Source organism: Pimephales promelas, chromosome 4, assembly GCF_988280905.1.
Source record: "Pimephales promelas chromosome 4, fPimPro1.hap1.1, whole genome shotgun sequence".
In the NCBI taxonomy this organism is placed as follows: Eukaryota; Metazoa; Chordata; class Actinopteri; order Cypriniformes; family Leuciscidae; genus Pimephales; species Pimephales promelas.
The window spans coordinates 18,604,106-18,624,848 of record NC_142772.1 but is presented as its reverse complement, the minus strand read 5'-3'; the positions used below and the strand labels follow the sequence as shown (position 1 = coordinate 18,624,848).

At 38.7% G+C, this 20,743-nt stretch overlaps 1 protein-coding gene across 1 annotated transcript in view; it reads left to right on the top strand.

The window, feature by feature from the left end:
* notch1b (notch receptor 1b) overlaps positions 1–17,579 on the top strand; it is a 59,335-nt gene extending 41,756 nt beyond the window's left edge. The window contains exons 18-34 of the mRNA XM_039661785.2: positions 801–1,029; positions 2,149–2,350; positions 2,704–2,857; positions 2,967–3,151; positions 3,350–3,482; positions 4,663–4,920; positions 5,015–5,127; positions 5,852–6,423; positions 7,257–7,691; positions 7,780–7,928; positions 8,805–9,018; positions 9,212–9,302; positions 9,423–9,585; positions 11,287–11,585; positions 12,602–12,749; positions 14,913–15,010; positions 15,130–17,579. Coding sequence (XP_039517719.2) covers positions 801–1,029; positions 2,149–2,350; positions 2,704–2,857; positions 2,967–3,151; positions 3,350–3,482; positions 4,663–4,920; positions 5,015–5,127; positions 5,852–6,423; positions 7,257–7,691; positions 7,780–7,928; positions 8,805–9,018; positions 9,212–9,302; positions 9,423–9,585; positions 11,287–11,585; positions 12,602–12,749; positions 14,913–15,010; positions 15,130–16,449 — 4,763 coding nt within the window. The 3' untranslated portion in view covers positions 16,450–17,579. The remainder of the gene's footprint in view (positions 1–800; positions 1,030–2,148; positions 2,351–2,703; positions 2,858–2,966; positions 3,152–3,349; positions 3,483–4,662; positions 4,921–5,014; positions 5,128–5,851; positions 6,424–7,256; positions 7,692–7,779; positions 7,929–8,804; positions 9,019–9,211; positions 9,303–9,422; positions 9,586–11,286; positions 11,586–12,601; positions 12,750–14,912; positions 15,011–15,129) is intronic.
* Positions 17,580–20,743: the final 3,164 nt, after the last annotated feature.

Below are 20,743 nucleotides of genomic sequence, written 5' to 3'. Positions count from 1 at the left end.
AAGACCCTTATTCATCGTCTGAAATCGTTTAAAGCCCTTTGAACAGTTTGCACTGAAACTGTCTTTTGGGCCTTGGTCCGTTTGAACCATTAAAGTCCATTATATGGAGAAAAATTGAAAAACTGAACTGAGCTGGACAATGACATGACGGTTTTCTCCAGAGCTGCTGTTCAGATAAATGAACTAAGGGTACATTTACACCACAACGATGTACTAAAAACATAAATGTTTTTGTTCTTCCTCTGTACAGATGACAACATTAACAAAATGGATCAATGCAAAAAACTAAAAACGCTATTATGCATGCAAGACAAGTAATTGGCAATGTCGATTTGTAAAAAAAAAAAGACTACACGCCAGTGCGCATACACATTCAAACGCGCATACCTATAGACTAAACATGTAATACGCATTTGCATGCCATCACCGCTTTCATTTTCTATTCACGTTTTTGAAGTTTACATGGACATGATAATCGGTATCGTCTCAAAGTTTGCGTTGTCCGTTGTCATGAAAATGAATGGCCATAACGCATTCAAAGTTTTCTGTTTTCAGATGAAAACGGTGTTGTGTAAATAGCCCAAAAAATAATAACTAATGACTTTTAATATGGAAATGAATCGACGCTGATTCTGAACTTACTTAAACTGGACAATGTCTCTCTTGTAGAGCTTCTGTACAGTCTTTGTTGCCTTATTTTCACTGTAAAGCTGCTTTGAAACAATATGTATTATAAAAAGCTCTATATAAATAAAGGTGACTTGACTTGACTTGACGTCTAACCTCATTTTTTTCTCTAGACCCTTGCAGTAATGGTGGCTTCTGCAAAGATGCAGTGAATGCCTTCACTTGCACCTGCCTACCAGGTTTCCGGGGCAGCAGATGCGAGGAGGACATTAATGAATGTGATAGTAACCCGTGTAAAAATGGTGCGAATTGCACTGATTGTGTGAACAGTTACACGTGTACCTGTCCACCTGGATTTAGTGGGATTCACTGTGAGAACAACACACCTGACTGTACTGAGAGGTAACAGCTGCACTTATTTGTGGCATGTGTATAAGTTTTCAAGGATGAATACTGACCTTTGCTAGTAACATAACAATGTTTGAGCTACAACAGACAATTGTTACAACCTGCCAACAAGTTAAACCCATCTTCACTCTCTTAGAATCATATCAACAAAGCAGTAGTAGATGCACACCAAAGAACAATTGGCCAATCTAAAATTCAAACACTGTATGCCATTCTGCACAACAATGTAGGTGTCAATGTGATGTCTTGGGCAACTCACAAAACAAGAACTGGCTGAAAAACATGGGAGACTACAAGAGAACATAACTAACTAAAGATGTATTTATCCTACTTACTCTAAAAATATGTAAAAACCTAAGATGTTTCATTCAAAATGTATAGTAAATTCATTGGAGAGGACACTAATGTTCCCTAAATATACTGTAAACTGCAACATGGAAGATTACCTGACCACTGTGACCAACATGCCGGTATCACAAATGGAAAATGCTTATAAATACTATACTTTTTTTAAAAAGAAATTCATGTTTTATTCAGCGAGGACATTGAATTGATCAATAATGACAGGAAAGACATTTATTTGTAAAGTAAACATTTTTTACAGAGATATATTAAGCAGCACAACTGTTTAAAACATTGATAATAATAAGAAATGTTGAGCAGCAAATCAGCATATTAGAATAATTTCTGAAGGATCATGTGACACTTAAGACTGGAGTAACGATGCTTTGAATTACACGAATAAATGACATTTTTCAGATATATTAAAATAGAAAAGTTATATTAAATTTCACAATATTACTGGCTTTGAGGTATTTTTGATCAAATCTTGAATTTGATCCAAAAATCTAATCTAATGGACCCCAAACTTTTGAATGGTAGTGTACAGTACATTGTACTGTCAAAACCTGTTTGTTAAAGTCAGAAAACTGATCTGCCTCATGATAAAGTGTACCTGTACTTCTTCTGTTGTTCATTAGCGCCCCCTTTGGTGAACAAAGGATGATGCGATCAGAACTGCATCACAACCCATTATAAATTACCTGAGAAACTAAGTGATGTTAAATCAATGTAATATATATGAATGATAATCATGACCCTCCCTCCAAACAGCTCTTGTTTTAATGGTGGCACATGCGTGGATGGCATCAACAGCTTCACTTGCCTGTGCCCAGCTGGGTTCACTGGTAACTACTGCCAGCATGACATCAACGAGTGCGACTCCAGACCCTGCATGAATGGAGGCACCTGTCAGGACAGCTATGGCACATACAAGTGCACCTGCCCTCAGGGATACCATGGCCTCAACTGCCAGGTAACAAATCACAGATATGGACAAAAGTTTAGTATTCACATTCATTGCTTTAACAGTGTTTCACTAGCTGTAGTGTAGTCACATGTAACGACATCAATCGGAATGAATTGGCAAACCCGTATAATTTAGATTGGTTTGATAGGACACGTTAACACTTGATCTGATTGAAAACCAAAACTGGAGACCAAAACTGTTGAATAGTGTCAAAAATGGCAAACTCATCATCCGTGAAGTGCCTCAGGACAACATTGTCCTACTTTTTTGAACTAACAATACAATAAGATGGATAAAAGAGATTTTAACTCGTATTAAAATGTTAAAATGCAAACACTGGATGATTTGTCGTCTTTCAGGAGCTGGTGAACTGGTGCAAGCCGTCTCCCTGTAAGAATGGAGGTATCTGCAGACAGAGCGGCACTAGGTACAGCTGCCAGTGTCAGACAGGCTGGACTGGTTTATACTGTGACGTCCCCAGCGTTTCTTGCGAGGTGGCCGCCAAACAGCAAGGTAGGTTTGTTTGTATAAAAGAAAGTATCTTTGCCACTTAACACACATTTTGGTGAGGCTGTTCAGCGTTTAACCAATCTGCTGTGATGTTTGCTTCTCCCACTTTTAGGTGTAGAGGTGGTTCGGCTGTGTCGTAACTCTGGCCAGTGTCTGGATGCTGGAAACACACACTACTGTCACTGTCAGGCCGGATACACAGGCAGCTACTGTGAGGAGCAGGTGGATGAATGCATTCCCAATCCTTGCCAGAACGGAGCAACCTGCACCGACTACCTGGGTGGCTATTCCTGTGAAGTAAGTAAAGAAAATCTGCGGGTTAGGGAGAGGAATGGATGTAGAAGAAGAAACTTTAGGTTAATGCCCGCTAAATCGCCCTTCTTTGTAAAAGAATTGCTTGTTTGGCAAAGATGGACGAAACTGCCAAGTAAACAGAAACAGGCTTGTTTTATGTTTGCCATTAATTCGTCTCGCTCTTTCTCTGGTTTCTTGAAGTGCGTGCCAGGTTATCATGGAGTGAACTGCTCTGACGAGATCAATGAGTGTCTGTCTCAGCCCTGCCAGAACGGGGGCACATGCATCGACCTGATCAATACCTACAAATGCTCCTGTCCCCGGGGAACACAAGGTCGGATATCACTTCCTCTGTTTTGCTCTTTTTGCCTATTCCATACTTCATTAATTAGGTCGTAACTGCTATCAGCAGGCTTATATGATTCTATTTGATTGATGTAGTCATGCTTAATTACATTTCATAGATGATAGACTTTTATTTCATAAAATGGGCAGAAATTTCAAACAATGTGTTATTACCCAGTTGCATTGAAGTTAATTGTCCTTTCTCTTTGTCTGAAACTCCAATATTAATATATATATAAATATATACAAAGATCTTGTTTTTTAAACTTAATTAATTTCTTTAACATTATACTAAAAACATTTATAAATAACATGTATGAAACTTTATATATATATATATATATATATACTGTATATATATACAGTTATGTAAATGGTAAATGGTAAAATATATATATGAAGAGTTCAGATGCAAAAGCCTCTAAATGCCATTTGAAATTTTCTTCTTTAATGATGATTTTTGTCGAACTTGTATATTTAAGTTCAGTAATTTCACTTAAATAACAATTAATAGGTAATTATCATTGCCATTTAAGTGAAATCACTGAACTTAAATATACAAGCTTGATAAAAATCATCATTAAAGAAGAAAATTTCAAATGGCACTTAGAGGCTTTTGCATCTGAACTCTTCATATATAGTTTTTTTTTTTCCATTAAATTTAATTTTCCAACAGATAAAAAACCTATAATTATTTTTGAATTTTCTAAAATCAGTTAATTTTTTTTTTTTTCAGTTTACGGTTTTATTTTTAAGCTTAGAATATCACATTGTTTGCTTAGCAACATGCTAACATTTATTCTAACATATAACTCTAGGGTGAATCACAGTGAAACCAACTTGGAACAACACAAAAGTACAATCCCTTGAAGCATTGCGAATGAAAATCAGAATACAAACGCTGAATAAATATAGACCTGTAGTTTTAAAAATGTTGATTATATATAGATAATAGTAATCTCCATGTCCCTATGGAGAAAAAGTTGTTTTGTTGCACTCTGCCTCTGTATTCCAAATCAGTCAGTAATGACTGTTATTCGGCCTTAGAGGACAGCTGATACATACGTATATCAGTATACAGCAAGGAGCAACCGAGCCTATATTTACATCTTTGCTGGAGTGTGTTAGAGCAGCTTGTATTACACCTTTGCCCTCCGTTCCTCTCTCAGGTGTGCACTGCGAGATCAACATTGACGACTGCACACCCTTCACCGACCCCATCACCCACGAGCCCAAATGCTTTAACCAGGGCCGCTGTGTGGACCGTGTGGGCGGGTACCATTGCATCTGCCTGGCTGGATATGTGGGGGAACGCTGTGAGGGTGACGTCAACGAATGCTTGTCCAACCCTTGTGACCCCAGTGGCACGCACAGCTGCATCCAGCTCACAAACAACTACCGCTGCGAGTGTCGCACAGGATACACAGGTACAGGACAGGTTATTGTGGACCATTTATTTTTTGATTTAGAGAGATCCTGGTGTTTAAAATGTGTAATAACCTTGTTTGTGTATCCCTACAGGTCAGCGCTGTGAGAAAGTGTTCGATGGCTGTAAGGGGAAACCTTGTCGTAATGGAGGCACCTGCGCTGTGGCTAGCAACACTCCTTATGGCTTCATCTGCAAATGTCCACCGGTTGGTCACATTCTCTGATACATTTAGCCAATGGTCCTTTGAACCTGATTTGCGTCATTTCGATCCTATTCTCAACTCGTCTGCCTTATTATTTCATGTCCGTTACATTGGATATGAACTAATTGTGCAGATCCTATACACATCATTTACATAAATGTGGCACAAAATAATGAATTAAATGTAATAGTTAACTTTCTTTTTACTTTTTCCATTTTAGACTCAAGGCAAAGTTAATTTCATTATCTACAATCATACACTATCGTTCAAAAGGGCCAGTACATTTTTTTTAATTTATTTAAAGAAATTAATACTTTTATGGAGCAAGGATGCATTAAATTGACAAAAAGGGAAAGTCTTTACTATAAAAAAATGCCTTTTAAACTTAATGATAATTCAATTTTTAGTAGTGTAGTACATAGTTTCCACAAAACTATTAAGCAGCACAACAGTTTTCAACATTGATAATAATAATAATAAATGATCCTTGAGCACCAAATCAGCATATTAGAATGATTCCTTCTTTTTTGTGGCAATAAAGATGCTGGAAATTCATCTTTCCCCTTAAAAAGATAAATTACATTTTAAAAGTAGAAAACAGTTGTTTTAAATTGTAATAATATTTAACAATATTACTGTTTTTACTGTATTTGATTAAACAAACTCCTTAAAAAATCAGAACGTTTAAATGGTAACCTAACATAAAACTTGTGTACGTCTCGTTTAGGGTTTTACAGGCTCAACCTGCGAGTACGACGCTCATGCTTGTGGGAGCCTCCACTGCAAAAATGGCGGTACATGCGTTTCTGGTCACAAGAGCCCCAAATGTCTGTGCACCCCTGCCTTCACCGGTCCTGAGTGCCAGTATCCCACCGAGGGTCACTGCACCATCAATCCCTGCTACAACGGAGGCACGTGCGAGTACATCTCAGAGGCCCCATACTACCACTGCATCTGTCCCACTGGCTTCAATGGCCTCTTCTGCCACATCTTGGACTACAGCTTCCCAGGCGGATCTGGTCGAGACATCACACCTGCCCCAGAAGTGACGGCGAGCTGCGAGATAGCAGAGTGTGAAAACAAGAAGGCCAATAAGATCTGTGACAGCGCATGTAATAATTACGCCTGCGATTGGGATGGAGGGGACTGCTCACTGAACTTCAATGACCCGTGGCAGAACTGCTCGGCTGCCCTGCAGTGCTGGCGCTATTTTAATAACGGGAAGTGTGACGAACAGTGTCACAACGCTGGATGCCTCTATGATGGATTTGACTGCCAGAGGCTGGAGGGCCAGTGCAAGTGAGTGCCATCTGAGAATTTGTAACACCATTTTTTTTTACACAAGTTTCAGTGGGTTTCTTGTTTGAACCAGCTAAAAGGATAATGCTGCAAGAGAATTTGTCAGGGAGTTTTAAAATTGTAAATGCAGGTCTGGAAAAAAAAAACATGGATTTTTTTCTAGCGAAGCTCAGCTATGAAAATATTTTTCAGTTAGAATTTTCTATTCAATTATTTTTATTTTCTAAGCTTAAATTTTTATTCAATTATTTTAAAAATCCAGTCTTGGCCAGTGTTTTTTTTAAAATGGCTATTAAAATGTGTAAAAAAAAAAAAAAAGATTATCATCAAATTAGAGCCTATGGCTTTGTGGTCTTTTCCCTATGAGCCTATGGCTTTGTGGTCTTTTTGTGGTCTTTTTTGAAATGTCATGAGATCTGACATAAAACAATTGTGGGTTCAACATCAGAATGTATTGTCTGATGTTAAAGTATGTTTTTATAATGTAACCTTCACCTTGGTCAGTTTAGAGATAATTCATGCAATTTTATAGGATTTATTTGAAAGAATTAAAACAGATTCATGTCTATCCTTAAATTATTCAGCTGGTTGAGATTGATAAGGGATTTTGAAAGTAATTAGCAATTAAAAGTAATTAAATACTTTTTAGAGAGAGTAATTAGTACAGTAATCTGTTGAAGAGGTAATTAGTAACTAGTAATTAATTACTTTTTTAGAGTAACTTACCCAACACTGGCCATAAATGGCCATCTAGAAACTTTGTAAAAGGCAGAATTAGAAGCTTTTTATCTGTTTTCCATGCCATTTCTAAACTCTGCTCTCCTCTCTCATAGTCCACTCTACGACCAGTATTGCAAAGACCACTATTCAGATGGCCACTGTGACCAGGGCTGCAATAATGCAGAGTGCGAATGGGACGGGCTGGACTGTGCCAACAACATCCCAGAAAAGTTAGCTGCTGGACTCCTGGTTGTGGTGGTCCACATTATGCCCGAGCAGCTCCGAAACAACTCCTTCGGATTTCTGCGAGAGCTCAGCAGAGTGCTCCACACCAACGTCGTTTTCCGGCGCGACAGCAAGGGAGAGCAAATGATCTACCCGTATTACGGCAACGAGCAGGAGCTGAGGAAGCACAACATCAAACGATCACTAGATGGCTGGAACGGTGCTTCTAGCAACGTCATGAGCTCGCTAAAAAGCGGCATTTACAATATAGTCGTGGAAGGAGGGAGAAAACGCAGAGAGCTGGATGAGATGCAGATCAAAGGGTGCGTATGCTACAACTGAGCCCTCATCTGCTTTAAAAAATATGTTGTAATACAAATCAATAAAAGTCATGCTTTTGATTTCCATCAGCTCGGTGGTATACTTGGAGATCGACAACCGGCAGTGCTACCAGCAAAGCTCCGAGTGCTTCCAGAATGCAAACGATGTGGCTGCTTTCCTCGGAGCCCTGGCCTCCAGCGGCAATCTGAATATGCCTTACGTCATCGAGGCCGTCACAAGTGAGTGTTTGGCACGAGGATTGTCGTGTGCCTCACGTCTTCCCATAATGCCCTTAATCAAGACTAGGCCTCACATCTTACTGCATGTATTCAATAGCAACCCCCCTTCCCAACCTTTAACCCCACCGCCTCCTACCGCGGATTACAGGGATCACTTTGAAGTTTGTGCGTTTCCTCCTTATAACAATGAAGCAAATGTTCTTTGTGCATTAGACAGACTAAGCAATCAATGCGGCAGTCTGAGGGCAGATCCACTGGCTCCAGGCACCCAAAATAGCTAATTGATGCAAATCATGTCAACTCATTTGGCCTAACAAGACACATGCATATCACCCATACATGGCACGAATCTAAAATGATGGGGGGGCTGCTGCAACCTTAACCTTGTTGGATGCATCAGACTTAATGCATCTCCAAGGGTTGAGGTGAGCAGAGTTTATCATTTCAAAATCGTTAGTGGAGAGAGCTTGAAAAAAGAGAGGAGAAAAATTGATCGGGAGTGTGCTAGAAGTTGGGAGTCTTTGTTATCTCGAAAATCCTAATAAATCCTTCGTCTTTACAGCTTAAAGTGTGCGCGGTAATTTGAAGTTCATTAATCCCTCCCTTTTTTTTCCCTTAAAGAAGAACGGGTAAAGTTGTCTCCTGGTACCCTGGGCTGAGAAAGGGGAGAGGAGGTGTTCTCTCTTTTCTCTTTTTTCTATCCTCCTCCTTTTCTTATTTGCCAGCTCCTTCTTTTTGATGAGAAGCGGTTAGCAATTCTGATTAACACGAACGCGTGCCTCGCTCTAGTTTGTCCGTCCATCTCCAGCAATTCGTGAGGAACATATTCGTGTCCCTTTTGTGGGTCTGACTTATCAACCGTGCTTCCTGTGGCAGGTAAGATTGATGGACCCTCGACCATAGAGCTCTATCCGGTCTACGTGGTTCTGGCAGGACTGGCACTGCTGGCCTTTATCGGCGTGGGAATGGTCGCTTCCCGCAAACGCCGCCGTGAACATGGTCAACTTTGGTTTCCGGAGGGATTCAAGACTAGCGAGCCCAGCAAGAAGAAGAGGAGGGAGCCAGTCGGCGAAGACTCTGTTGGTCTGAGGTGGGTTCGCCGCGTCATCTTCCGATATCAAGTTTGAAGGGACGAAATATGACGGAGGACAACTTTTTCATTTGAAGTTATGATCATTTGTTGACTTAAATTTAATTGACTAGTTTTAGGAAGAAAGGGGAGGCTGATAGTCAGTGACAGCAGTTATTTCAGCATATCTAATGGGTTCTTTTTCTGAAAACAGGCCACTTAAGAACTGTTCAGACATTTCATTAATGGATGACAACCAGAATGAATGGGGAGAGGAGGAACCATCAGACACCAAACGCTTCAGGGTGAGCAGAATAACAGAAAGCTCTAACATTTACATAGAAGTGAATTAAAAAAAGCCTCTTACAATGAATATTCTTGTGTTAATTAATGCAATTAATTAAACTTTCATTTTTTTTTTTTAGTCTGAGGAGCAGGCGATTCTTGATTTAGATGATCAGCAAGATCACCGGCAGTGGACGCAGCAGCACTTGGACGCAGCCGATCTGCGAATCCCATCCATCGCTCCCACACCCCCTCAGGGCGAGATCGAAAGCGACTGCATGGACGTCAATGCCCGTGGACCAGGTTAGGCATTGTTGTATAATTACAAATATATTTAAAAATCCCCATTGCTGGTTCAATAACAAGAGAACAGTAATTATAATGTGAATTTAATTAGATATTTTTTTATGTTTCTATAATAAAATGTTATTAATTCATTCAAATTTAAATACCACTTTTAAATTGTATCTTTCTATAACATTTATTAATAAACAATTTGATTATAATATGTTAACATATAAATCCACATGCATACTACATATACAGTATATATATATATATATATATATATATATATGAAGAGTTCAGATGCAAAAGCCTCTAAGTGCCATTTGAAATTTTCTTCTAGAATGATCATTTTTATCAAGCTAGTATATTTAAGTTCATTAATTTCTCTTAAATGGGAATGAAGATTAAGAGAAATTAATGAACTTAAATATACTAGCTTGATAAAAATGATCATTCTAGAAGAAAATTTCAAATGGCACTTAGAGGCTTTTGCATCTGAACTCTTCATATATATATATATATATATATATATATATATATAGATACATACCATAACACTTCAGGTTATGGTCCAATTTTCACTATTGACTAGTTGCTTAGCATGCATAGCACTAGGATATTGGCTGTTTATTAGTACAAAAGCACAAATTAATGGCTTATTCTCCATGATTATAATCTACATCTTTTAATCCTACATAAAACTTAACAAAACAACTACCTTACTAACTATTCAAAAACAGTAATTAGGAGTTTACTGAGGCAAAAGTCATAGTTAATAGTTAGTTAATAGTGAGAACTGGACCATAATTTAAAGTGTGACCACATACACACAAACATATTATTTAGATAAAACGTGGCCTCATTGACATGTAATCAGATAACAATCACATCTATGCAGGAGATAGTCATTCAATTTTTTTTATGAGAACTCAACCTGCTTAAAATTCTAGATTGTGGATTACACCTGTTCCTCGGTTTGAGCATAGTGTGTGCGCACGCTGTCGAGTGCTGGGATGAGGAACTGAATTGAGCTCTAAGTAGGAGTTAATGCTCAGGGTCCTGTGGGAAAAGGAATCCACTTCAAAGGCTCTGACTGAAAGATGTAAACCCCGGGGGACTGAGCACGTTTTTACCAGTCTTAACGATTCATCCTGTGATATTCTGCTTACATGTGTTTCGCTAATTAAAACTCTTTATGAAATGCTTTTCTCTTTCTATAAGCACCATAATATACCCCTGACAACACTTTAAGATAGTCAAAGGCAACATTCTTTTGGTATCTCTTTGCAAGCTTTTTTTTCCCTTTTTCCCTCTTTGTGTGGATTGATGTTTTTAAATCGACCAAATCAGGCCTGATTTGGGAATAGCTATTCTTTTGAAGCCGTGAAGCCCCTGTCGAAGTCAGAAAAGAAAGCAGCTTTTCAGAGGTGATAAAACTCAGTTTTACCAGCGGTTGAAATTTCAAAGTGTGGCCCGCATCCCTGAGATTTACCAAACCGCCACGCTTGATTACAATCCGTTATCGAAGCGATCTGGGGTGATCCTACTTCGATTTGTTTGTTTCTTTGCCGTTGCTTTAAGGAAAACCTTTCTTTAGATTGCCGTCAAACTAGTCCTACTCAAAGGAAAGTTTTTGGCCCTTCAATGGAGTTGAATCAGCTGCATAAATAAATGGAAAGGTAACGGATGGATCTTCACTCTCTTTTTCCTCTCTAGATGGCTTTACTCCTCTTATGATCGCATCTTGTAGTGGAGGAGGGCTAGAAACAGGGAACAGCGAGGAAGAGGAGGATGCTTCAGCAAACGTCATCAATGACTTCATCTACCAAGGTGCCAACCTTCACAACCAGACAGACCGCACGGGGGAGACGGCTTTACACCTGGCCGCCCGCTATGCCCGCTCGGATGCTGCCAAAAGGCTCCTGGAGGCCAGTGCAGATGCCAACATCCAGGACAATATGGGACGGACTCCATTACATGCTGCTGTGGCTGCAGATGCACAAGGAGTCTTCCAGGTATGTGAACCAGGACTGCATAAAGGGATATTGCATACTAGGGTTGGGTAATAAATATCGATTTCTCGATATTAATCGATTCTCATTTTTACAAACCGATATCGATTCTTAAATCTCAAGAATCGATTAGTCATCCTGTTTCATTTGAATGAATGAGACATTGTATCGCGGCTGCGCGCATCCAACAAATCGCAATAATCTTTGTCCTTTGTTTCTATTGATATGAAACAAAGTCTCAATTTTCAAATTACGTCCATTTTCTTTAGAAATTCAAAAACATAAATTGCGTTTTGCCGTTTTGACGCTGTGGCGTGAGATCGCTCTGGCGCAGCTCTAGAGAAGCAGCAGCGCTGATCTCTCTTCCGGCTTAATAATACCAGTCACAGCGCGAAATAAACATGAATGAGCATCTGAAAGTGTGTTAAAAGATAGAGTACAACTTATGTAAATCCCTATCATGTCACATTGATTCCCTCAATCAGCGTTTCAACCGTGCAAAGACGTCAATTAAACAGCTTGTAATCAATGCATGTATCGTCATATTTACCTCAGAAAACTCCACATAAACTCATTAGTCCACACTCGTTAGTGTTCTTCAATATTTAATGCATATTTGAATAAATCTGGCAAGTTTTTATGACAGCCACCATTTAAATGTTTACATTTTTTATATTCTTATTATAAAAATAAATAAAAGTGTAATTTAAGTGTCTGTATAGCTACAAAACAGTTAATTATTACCTTCATATTAGGCTAATGAAGTCTAGTAGGCTACAACTAGACATAGACCATAGTTTACAGCGTTTAAGAGATTTGATTCCCTTGAGAAAAATTGCCATTTATTGTAACTGATATCCAAAATAATCGATATTGAATGGAATCGTAATCCAAATCGAATCGAATTGCGAAATTTGTCTCAATACCCAGCCCTACTGCATACATCACGGAGGTTTAAGATTTCTGGATTTCCATCGACTGATGATTCCTAAAAATGTTAACCTTCGTCCCTTTTGCAGATTTTGATACGGAACCGTGCCACAGACTTAGATGCCCGCATGCATGATGGCACCACACCTCTGATACTGGCAGCAAGACTGGCGGTCGAGGGCATGGTGGAGGAACTCATCAACTGCCATGCTGATGTCAATGCTATTGATGATTTTGGTATGACTATTAGCCTGCCTTACTTAATTCATTCATTTGTCTTAAACATCTTTCTTAATTATCTGATCTAAAGGTTATTTTTTGAAATGCTTGTAAATAGTTTTGCTGACAAAGAAAAATTGTATAAATAAATAAATACATACATTATTAATAATAATTGATGTACAAGATTATTATTACTTAATTAAAACAGCCCAGGTAAAAATTTATCCCATTTAGCTCTCCTTCTCTTAACACTATAAAGACAGTTCACCTATCAAAATTAACCACATAACAGAATAAAGTCCAGTCCTAGGTGAACTACAACAGCACGCAAGTTTTTTTTAAATTTATTTTTATCCAGTGTTATCATGTGGTGTGATGCGGAGCATAAGAGAACAACAAAGTCTGAAGCTGCTTGCTTAAAAGACCTTGCTCACCTCTCAATCGTCCAATTTCAAAATGGTTTTCACAGGATGAATGTTGAGTTCGTAAGCTTTTGAATGATACCTAATCTATGATGATTACTAAAATATGTAATATGAAAATAAAGGCAATTAATAAAGAGTGCCAGTTGTCCCGCTAACAGGACGTGACCGTTAATTAAACTGTTTTTTCTCAAAATTCCGTTTCTGAAAATTATAGCGATCAGCCAACTTCAAATAACCATAACTTTTGTTACAGAAAAACAATAAAAGAAATAAAAACAGATTTGGAAAGGGCATGAACCCAGCTTTTATCCACAAGTTTCTGAGGGGCGCTCATGTAAAAAATAAAGTGGGTGAAACTTCCGGTGAGGCGGCGGAAGTAGCATTCCAATGGTATTTTGTGTGCTAGTTAGCGAAGAGGCTAGCTGTTTTTCTGAGAATTATTTTACTATTTAAAGACGCCAATCTTTATGAGAGATGTCGTTACGGAGCTCAGGGACAACATGTGCTGTTCGCGGTTGTATGTATAACCGGATTAAACTAATTCAGTGGCTTAAACGTGATTGTTTTGAACATAAGCTGAAAACGAAATCACAGTGATCCTACCAACGACTGTAGTTTCCATCACCTCCCAAAAGACAACGAATCTTCCTGTGTACATTTGTTCAAATTCTTAATATTCTATAAACTCTATCAGCATGTGATTGGCTGTTCGCTATTGGCTGATGTTACACCTAAACTCAGGATCAAAGCCTGTGTTGACAGAATACCAAATGTGCCAGTTAATGTATTCAAGTAGCACATTCATTTATAATTTTGAATAAACTCCAAAGCACAATGACTAAGTGTGTGTTTTTTATTTTAATTGTTTGCCAGCTCGCACAACTGTCTGTCACCATGCCTTGATGAGTATTGATTATTAATAATGTTATTATAATACTCCCAATCAACTACTGCGGAGGGTAAAGGTACTGTTATTTCACCCTTTTGAATTTCGTTGAGGTTGTGTTCCCACATCGTTAGCTAGTTTGGATCGCTATAACTTGAATGACCGTCAACTGTTGAATGAACGAGTGTCAAGCATGTCAAGTAGCGCTTTGTTTACTTCAAACCGGAAGCCGCGCCCACTTTTGACGCAAGGTCTCATGGGGCGTAGGAAACTTGTGGATAGGGCTTTTATTCACCTTGTGGTGAGTTTTCCCAGATCGCATCACATCACACACATATATATATATATATAAATTCTTTCTATATTTTAAAGAATCCTAAAAAAAAAAATCAATCATGGGTTCCACAAAAAATATTTAAAAAGCATAACTGTTTTCAACATTGATAATAATAAGAAATGTTTATTGAGCAGCAAATTAGCATATTAGAATGATTTCTGAAGGACCATGTGACACTGAAGACTGGAGTAACACTGCTGAAAATTCAGTATTGCCATCATAGGAATAAATTACAAGTTAAAATGTATTTAAATAAAAAAGAAAATCATTTTAAATTGTAGTAATATTTGACAATATTACTGCTTTTACTGTATTTTTGATCAATAAATGCAGCCTTGGTGGCAACAAGAGAGTAAAAACATTTTTTTTTACCAACCCCAAACTTTAATTAATTAAGTTAAGTTTTTTGTTTTGTCTATTCATTTTGATGACTCAACCATTATTCTAAAATATGGAAAAAGATGATGTCAGATTTATCACTATTGTATGTTGTTTTCCACACGCTAAAGCACTTTCTGTTTGTGCTGCAGGTAAATCTGCTCTTCACTGGGCAGCAGCTGTGAACAACGTAGAGGCGGCGATGGTGTTGCTTAAGAACGGAGCAAATAAAGATATGCAGAACAACAAGGTAAGCGGCACTTGCTTTTCTTTAATCACAAAATAATGCTTTGTGTTATTGTAAACATACTCAGATTAACATCATGGCACAAAACCATTGTGGCTTACCAAGTATTTTCCCACGTTCAGGAGGAGACTCCTCTGTTCTTGGCAGCAAGAGAAGGAAGTTACGAGACTGCTAAAGTTCTGCTCGAGCATTTTGCCAATCGGGAGATCACCGACCATATGGATCGGCTCCCACGGGATATCGCTCAGGACAGAATGCATCACGACATCGTTCGGCTCATCGACGAATACAACCTGGTCCGCAGCCCTCCCATGCACAGCGCCCCCCTCTGCACCACCCTCTCCCCTCCTCTCTGCTCTCCCAACGCCTTCATGGGCAGCATGAAGCCCTTACAAAGTAAGAAGCCCCGCAAGCCCAGCACAAAAGGCATCGGTTGCAAGGATGGCAAAGACATGAAAGTCAAGAAGAAGAAGACACAGGATGGAAAGGGACATTTGCTAGACAGCTCAGCCGTGCTCTCGCCGGTGGATTCCTTGGAGTCGCCCCACGGGTACATATCTGACGTCGCCTCCCCACCCCTAATGACATCACCCTTCCAGCAATCGCCCTCCATGTCTCTTAATCACTTACAAGGCATCGCAGATACCCACATGAGCGTCAACCATCTAGGCATGGGCAACAAGCAGGAGCTGGCCCACATACAGTTCGATCCGTTACCCCCGCGTCTCACCCACCTGCCAGTTGCCGGTTCGAACGGCTCAAACGCCATGAACGGCCAATGCGAATGGCTTGGACGGATGCACGGTAGTATGGGTCCTCAAAATCAATTCGCAGCAATGAGGAACGCCACAGGTCAGGCCAACCTTCACCAATCCGGCCTGATGACTTCTCTTCACAATGGCCGGCCCGCTACCATGTCTCAGATTTTGAACTATCAAAGCCTGCAGAACGCGCACCTCACCACACAGCCGCAGCATCTAATGCAGCAGATGCAGAGCATGCAACAGAGAGCGCAGCAGACCGGCGTCCAGCTGCAGCACCAGAGCACCAATCCACCCAGTGGCGTGAGCCAGAACTTCATCGGCGGTGAGCTGGGGGGCCCGGAGCTCCAGCAGAGCGCAGGGAACAGCATGCCCATCCACACCATAATCCCCCAGGAGACCCAGTTGCTGAACCCATCCTCTCTGGGCCCCAGCATGGCGGGCACGCAGTTCCTGACGCCACCTTCCCAGCACAGTTACTCAAACGCCATGGACGCCAACACCCCCAGCCACCAACTCCAAGTGCCTGACCACCCTTTCCTCACGCCGTCTCCAGGTTCACCGGACCAGTGGTCCAGCTCGTCGCCCCATTCCAACATGTCTGACTGGTCGGAGGGCATTTCCAGCCCTCCCACCAGCATGCAGTCGCAAATCGGACACATACCGGAGCAATTCAAATAGAACAATACTTTTTTTTTTTTTATTAATTAAGGAACACTCCATTAGCCTGCTTACTAAAGGGTCATTAAAATGCCTTTTGTACTAACCATATTTTTTTTTTATTTATTGATATTTTGTTATTTATACTTTTTTTCACCGTTTATTTTTACATTTGGGCAAAATAAATTATCTTGAAGAAGGAGGTCAATTTTTATAATGCAATGCTATTGACTGTGATACACTGTACTCAAATGTACACACTGGGTATTTATTGGTCTTAAAATATGCCTGTGTTTTTTTTTCTTTTCTTTTTTTTCAGTTAATCGGACGTTTTTTTAAAATTGATTTACGCCTAATATTGTATAAATTTGTACAAATGTTCTTGTACAGGCATTTTAGAGAGCACGTTTTTTTTACAACAAAATTCAGTGTTAAAGTAGATTTATGTTGTCTGAAACAAGCTGCTTTTCCGTTATGATTGAATTTCTTACGTGTTATGTCGTCTGATATTTGTTTTGGTTAGGTTCTCATTTGTGTGTGTGTTACAAGGTTTATACTACAAATAAGTAGTGTTTTTATAATTGAACATTTGTATAGTTCAAAGTGATTTTGCTCTTTCTTCCTCTCATTCTTGTATATTAAATTCCTGCAAAAAGCAGATTTCTTAATGTCCACTTGTGAATGTGGATGTGAAAGTGAGGATCTGAGCTACTTACATAATATTGACTTGTATGAAACAGGTGCCAATATCAAGTGATCTGTATCTCTCCTCCCGATTTTGTAGAACTGGTCACGTGACCAAAAGTGTCTGGAGTTTTATGGAGGTGTTTCAAATTGAACTTCTCTTTACTGTACTTCCAGTTTTGTATCTTCATTTGAGCCTATGGCTAATGTAAATAGATATATTGTATGCGTTTGTCATGTAATCAGGATTTTGTTTCAGAAATCTTAAGTGTGCCATGGAAATTTGAAATATTTTAACGCTACGTAGATATGTTTTCTATACGCAGAACGTCTATATATTTTTTTTCTCAGTATCACTGGGGTAGAGACAAATATAATAAATGTAGGCTATAAACACAAATCACTAGAGGACGTGCCATGTAAAATAACACAAATAGATGATTTACGACTCACTATTGACCACCAATAGTTTCTTTGCATAATAAAAGATACCTATGTGTATTCAGATTTTAGTCTCTTTTGTTGTATTTCTCTGTCTTTCTTCCAATAGCACTTTTTTAATGGTCTAAGCTTATTTATCAAGTGTAGTCTTATTTCTTTTACACTGTAGCTTGATTTATATCAAAGGTTATGATTATATCGAAGTTAACATCGCAATAAAAGGTTGCGTTTGAATGTCAAAGAAAAATATCGTCACCTTTCTAAAATAATTGACAATTTTTTTATTTTTATTTTTTTTACACAAGTCATCTCATGAATGATGTTGGCCACCTTTGGTAAAATCGCCCACATCCTCAGTTGAACGGATCTTGCAATTCTATCCATATATTGGATGTGCATCAAGAAGATCGAAAAGCCTCTGAAGTAATTTCAATGATTCGCTCACCCCCTACTGGTAAGTGATGAGGCTTACTAGGCTAGACTATAAATATTGCATAAAAATATTGTGTTGTTTTTTGTCTTTTTAATCAGCATTTTAGTCAAGACAAATAGCTAAAAGTAGACACATTTAAATGCTACTCTTAAAAGTAAAAATTAGTTAAAAGTAAAAAAAATTCTCACGCAAATGTACTTCTTTACTGCCCACCTCTGACCACAAGACAATTAATGTTTTTCAGAATGATCACTCATTTGTGACCGCGTACACCTAAAAAGGTTGATTTTGATTAAACACATCATGCCTGTTGAGTGTCATCACTACTTTGATAATTCAGGCAAGAAGCCAGCAAAGAAGAGCTGGAGGTAGCAGTAGCCTAGGTGAGGAAATGCCCATGCCTTTTCAGATGATGTTTAGTTTGTTTGCTTGTTAGTGTTTTATTGTTCACAGAGTTGTACATTTAAAATTGCCTAATTGACAAAGGCATGTTCACAAATCTGCCCAAGTCATTTATTCCCCTTACGTTACATTGACATTGTTATGTCAATAGTCACCTTATGTCATAAACTTTTTGAGTGACATTATCAATAAATATAATATATTCTATTATTGGTTCATTTTTTTGTGTTTTCTGAGAAATCTGAAAAATGATTATTTTTGGATGGTGACGATATATTATTTTTTTTCTTGTATTTTGATGACTGACATTTGCGGCATTAGGGGTGCTTACGGCTTTATTTCATTGGCGTGTAAACAGCACCATCTGGTGCTAAGAGCTGAAAATTGGGGCTTTTGCAACCAAAGCAGAAATGTCTAGTCTACTTTAAACATTTACAGTAATCAGTATATGTATGTCTATGTCCTCTGCGTATGGTTATTCATCCACGTGAAAATGTTCAACAGTGAGTTAAGACACTAGGAGTCAACGTGATAATGTACAACGGTAGGACAAACACAAGGAAAATATGAAATACGGATGTACCGTCACATTACATTAATAAAAATGATTTAGTAGTCTATCATTGCCTTGTTTTTGAATAAATAATTCATAAAGTGTAAAATACATTCCAGAGAAAGTTTTTTTTTTATCTTTTCCACTGGCGAAATAGTGTTTTTAATTGATTTATTTTTAATGGAAACAGGTAGGCTAGGCCTAGACCTTGCCAGAGGAAAAGTATTCAAAAGCACTGCATCCACAACAAATATTTCTATTTATTGAATTTTTTTTAACCTCCCAGTAATGATTTCATGTAGTGTAAGTGTTTAACTCCATTAATGAGAATGGCATATTTATTCTAAATGTTTATATCAGAAGTAAAACATAGTTTAAATCATTCTTTTACAACTGTTATTGTGAACATGCACTGTATTTATGATTAGGACTCATAATCATAATCAAATTTTACTGTTTTACTTCATCTGCCGTTTAGATAGGCTACGTTTTTTTTTTACAACAAACTTCAGTGTTAAAGTAGATTTATGTTGTCTGAAACAAGCTGCTTTTCCGTTATGATTGAATTTCTTACGTGTTATGCCATCTGATATTTGTTTTGGTTAGGTTCTCATTTGTGTGTGTGTGTTAGGTTTATACTACAAATAAGTAGTGTTTTTATAATTGAACGTTTGTATAGTTCAAAGTGATTGTGCTCTTTCTTCCTCTCATTCTTGTATATTAAATTCCTGCAAAAAGCAGATTTCTTAATGTCCACTTGTGAATGTGGATGTGAAAGTGAGGATCTGAGCTACTTACAGGAAGACTTAATATTGACTTGTATGAAACAGGTGCCAATCTCTGAATGTGAGCCATGGACGGGGCGCACGCCAAATAACTTTATTTACTTCATTCAATATTTTTGCTTTCATTTGCTGGTCTATTAATTAATAAATATCATTGTGGTATTATCTTGCCTTCCGAGTCTTCCTGGTATAACTGGCTATGTTTGTTGAATGTCATTTTAACTGCATGTTAGATATTTGGCAAAAGAATGCTCCAAAAAGTTAAGAGAAGATATCATCACCCTTCACAAACAAGGAACAGGATACAAAAAGACAGTGAAGGCACTAAATGTTCCAAGAGTCAAGCATGGTTTGCAAATTCAGAGTTAAAGGAACAGTGGTTACACTTGGATGGGGCAGCGATCAATGGCTGCAACCAGATTTCTGAGAGGGCAGGTTCAGAAAAACCCTGCAAAAGACCAGCAGCAAGAATCGGCGGCAACAGGCTCTGAGGTTTCAGCTGCACAGTGAGGCGCATATACTAAACGCGTGACGTTTCCATGCCAGAACTCCAAGACGTTACACCACTACTGACCTAAAAGCAAAAGGAAAGTCGCCATCAATTTGCTCAAAATCATATAAATGGTAAAAGTCATATAAAAAGGGTTTTGGGATTCTGTTCTAAGGGGCGACGAAACAAAACTGGAACTTTTTGGCCCTATGTGTCTGGAGGAGGAAGAATGAAGCGTATGCTGAAAAAGAACTCTCGGTCTACAGTTAAGCATGGTGGTGCACTGTGATGCTCTGGGGCTGCTTTGCATTGCATCCTCTGGCACTGGAAACCTGCAGCATGTGGAAGGCGAGATGAATTCATTGAAGTATCAAGAAATCCTAGGTCAAGCCGTCAGTGAGGAAGCTGAAGCTTGGGTGTTATTGGACCTTCCAACAGGACAATGATCCCAAGCATGTACCTCAAATTCCTCCAAGGCTGGGTTGCAGAAGAAGTCCTGGAAGATTCTACAGTGGCCCTCAGTCACC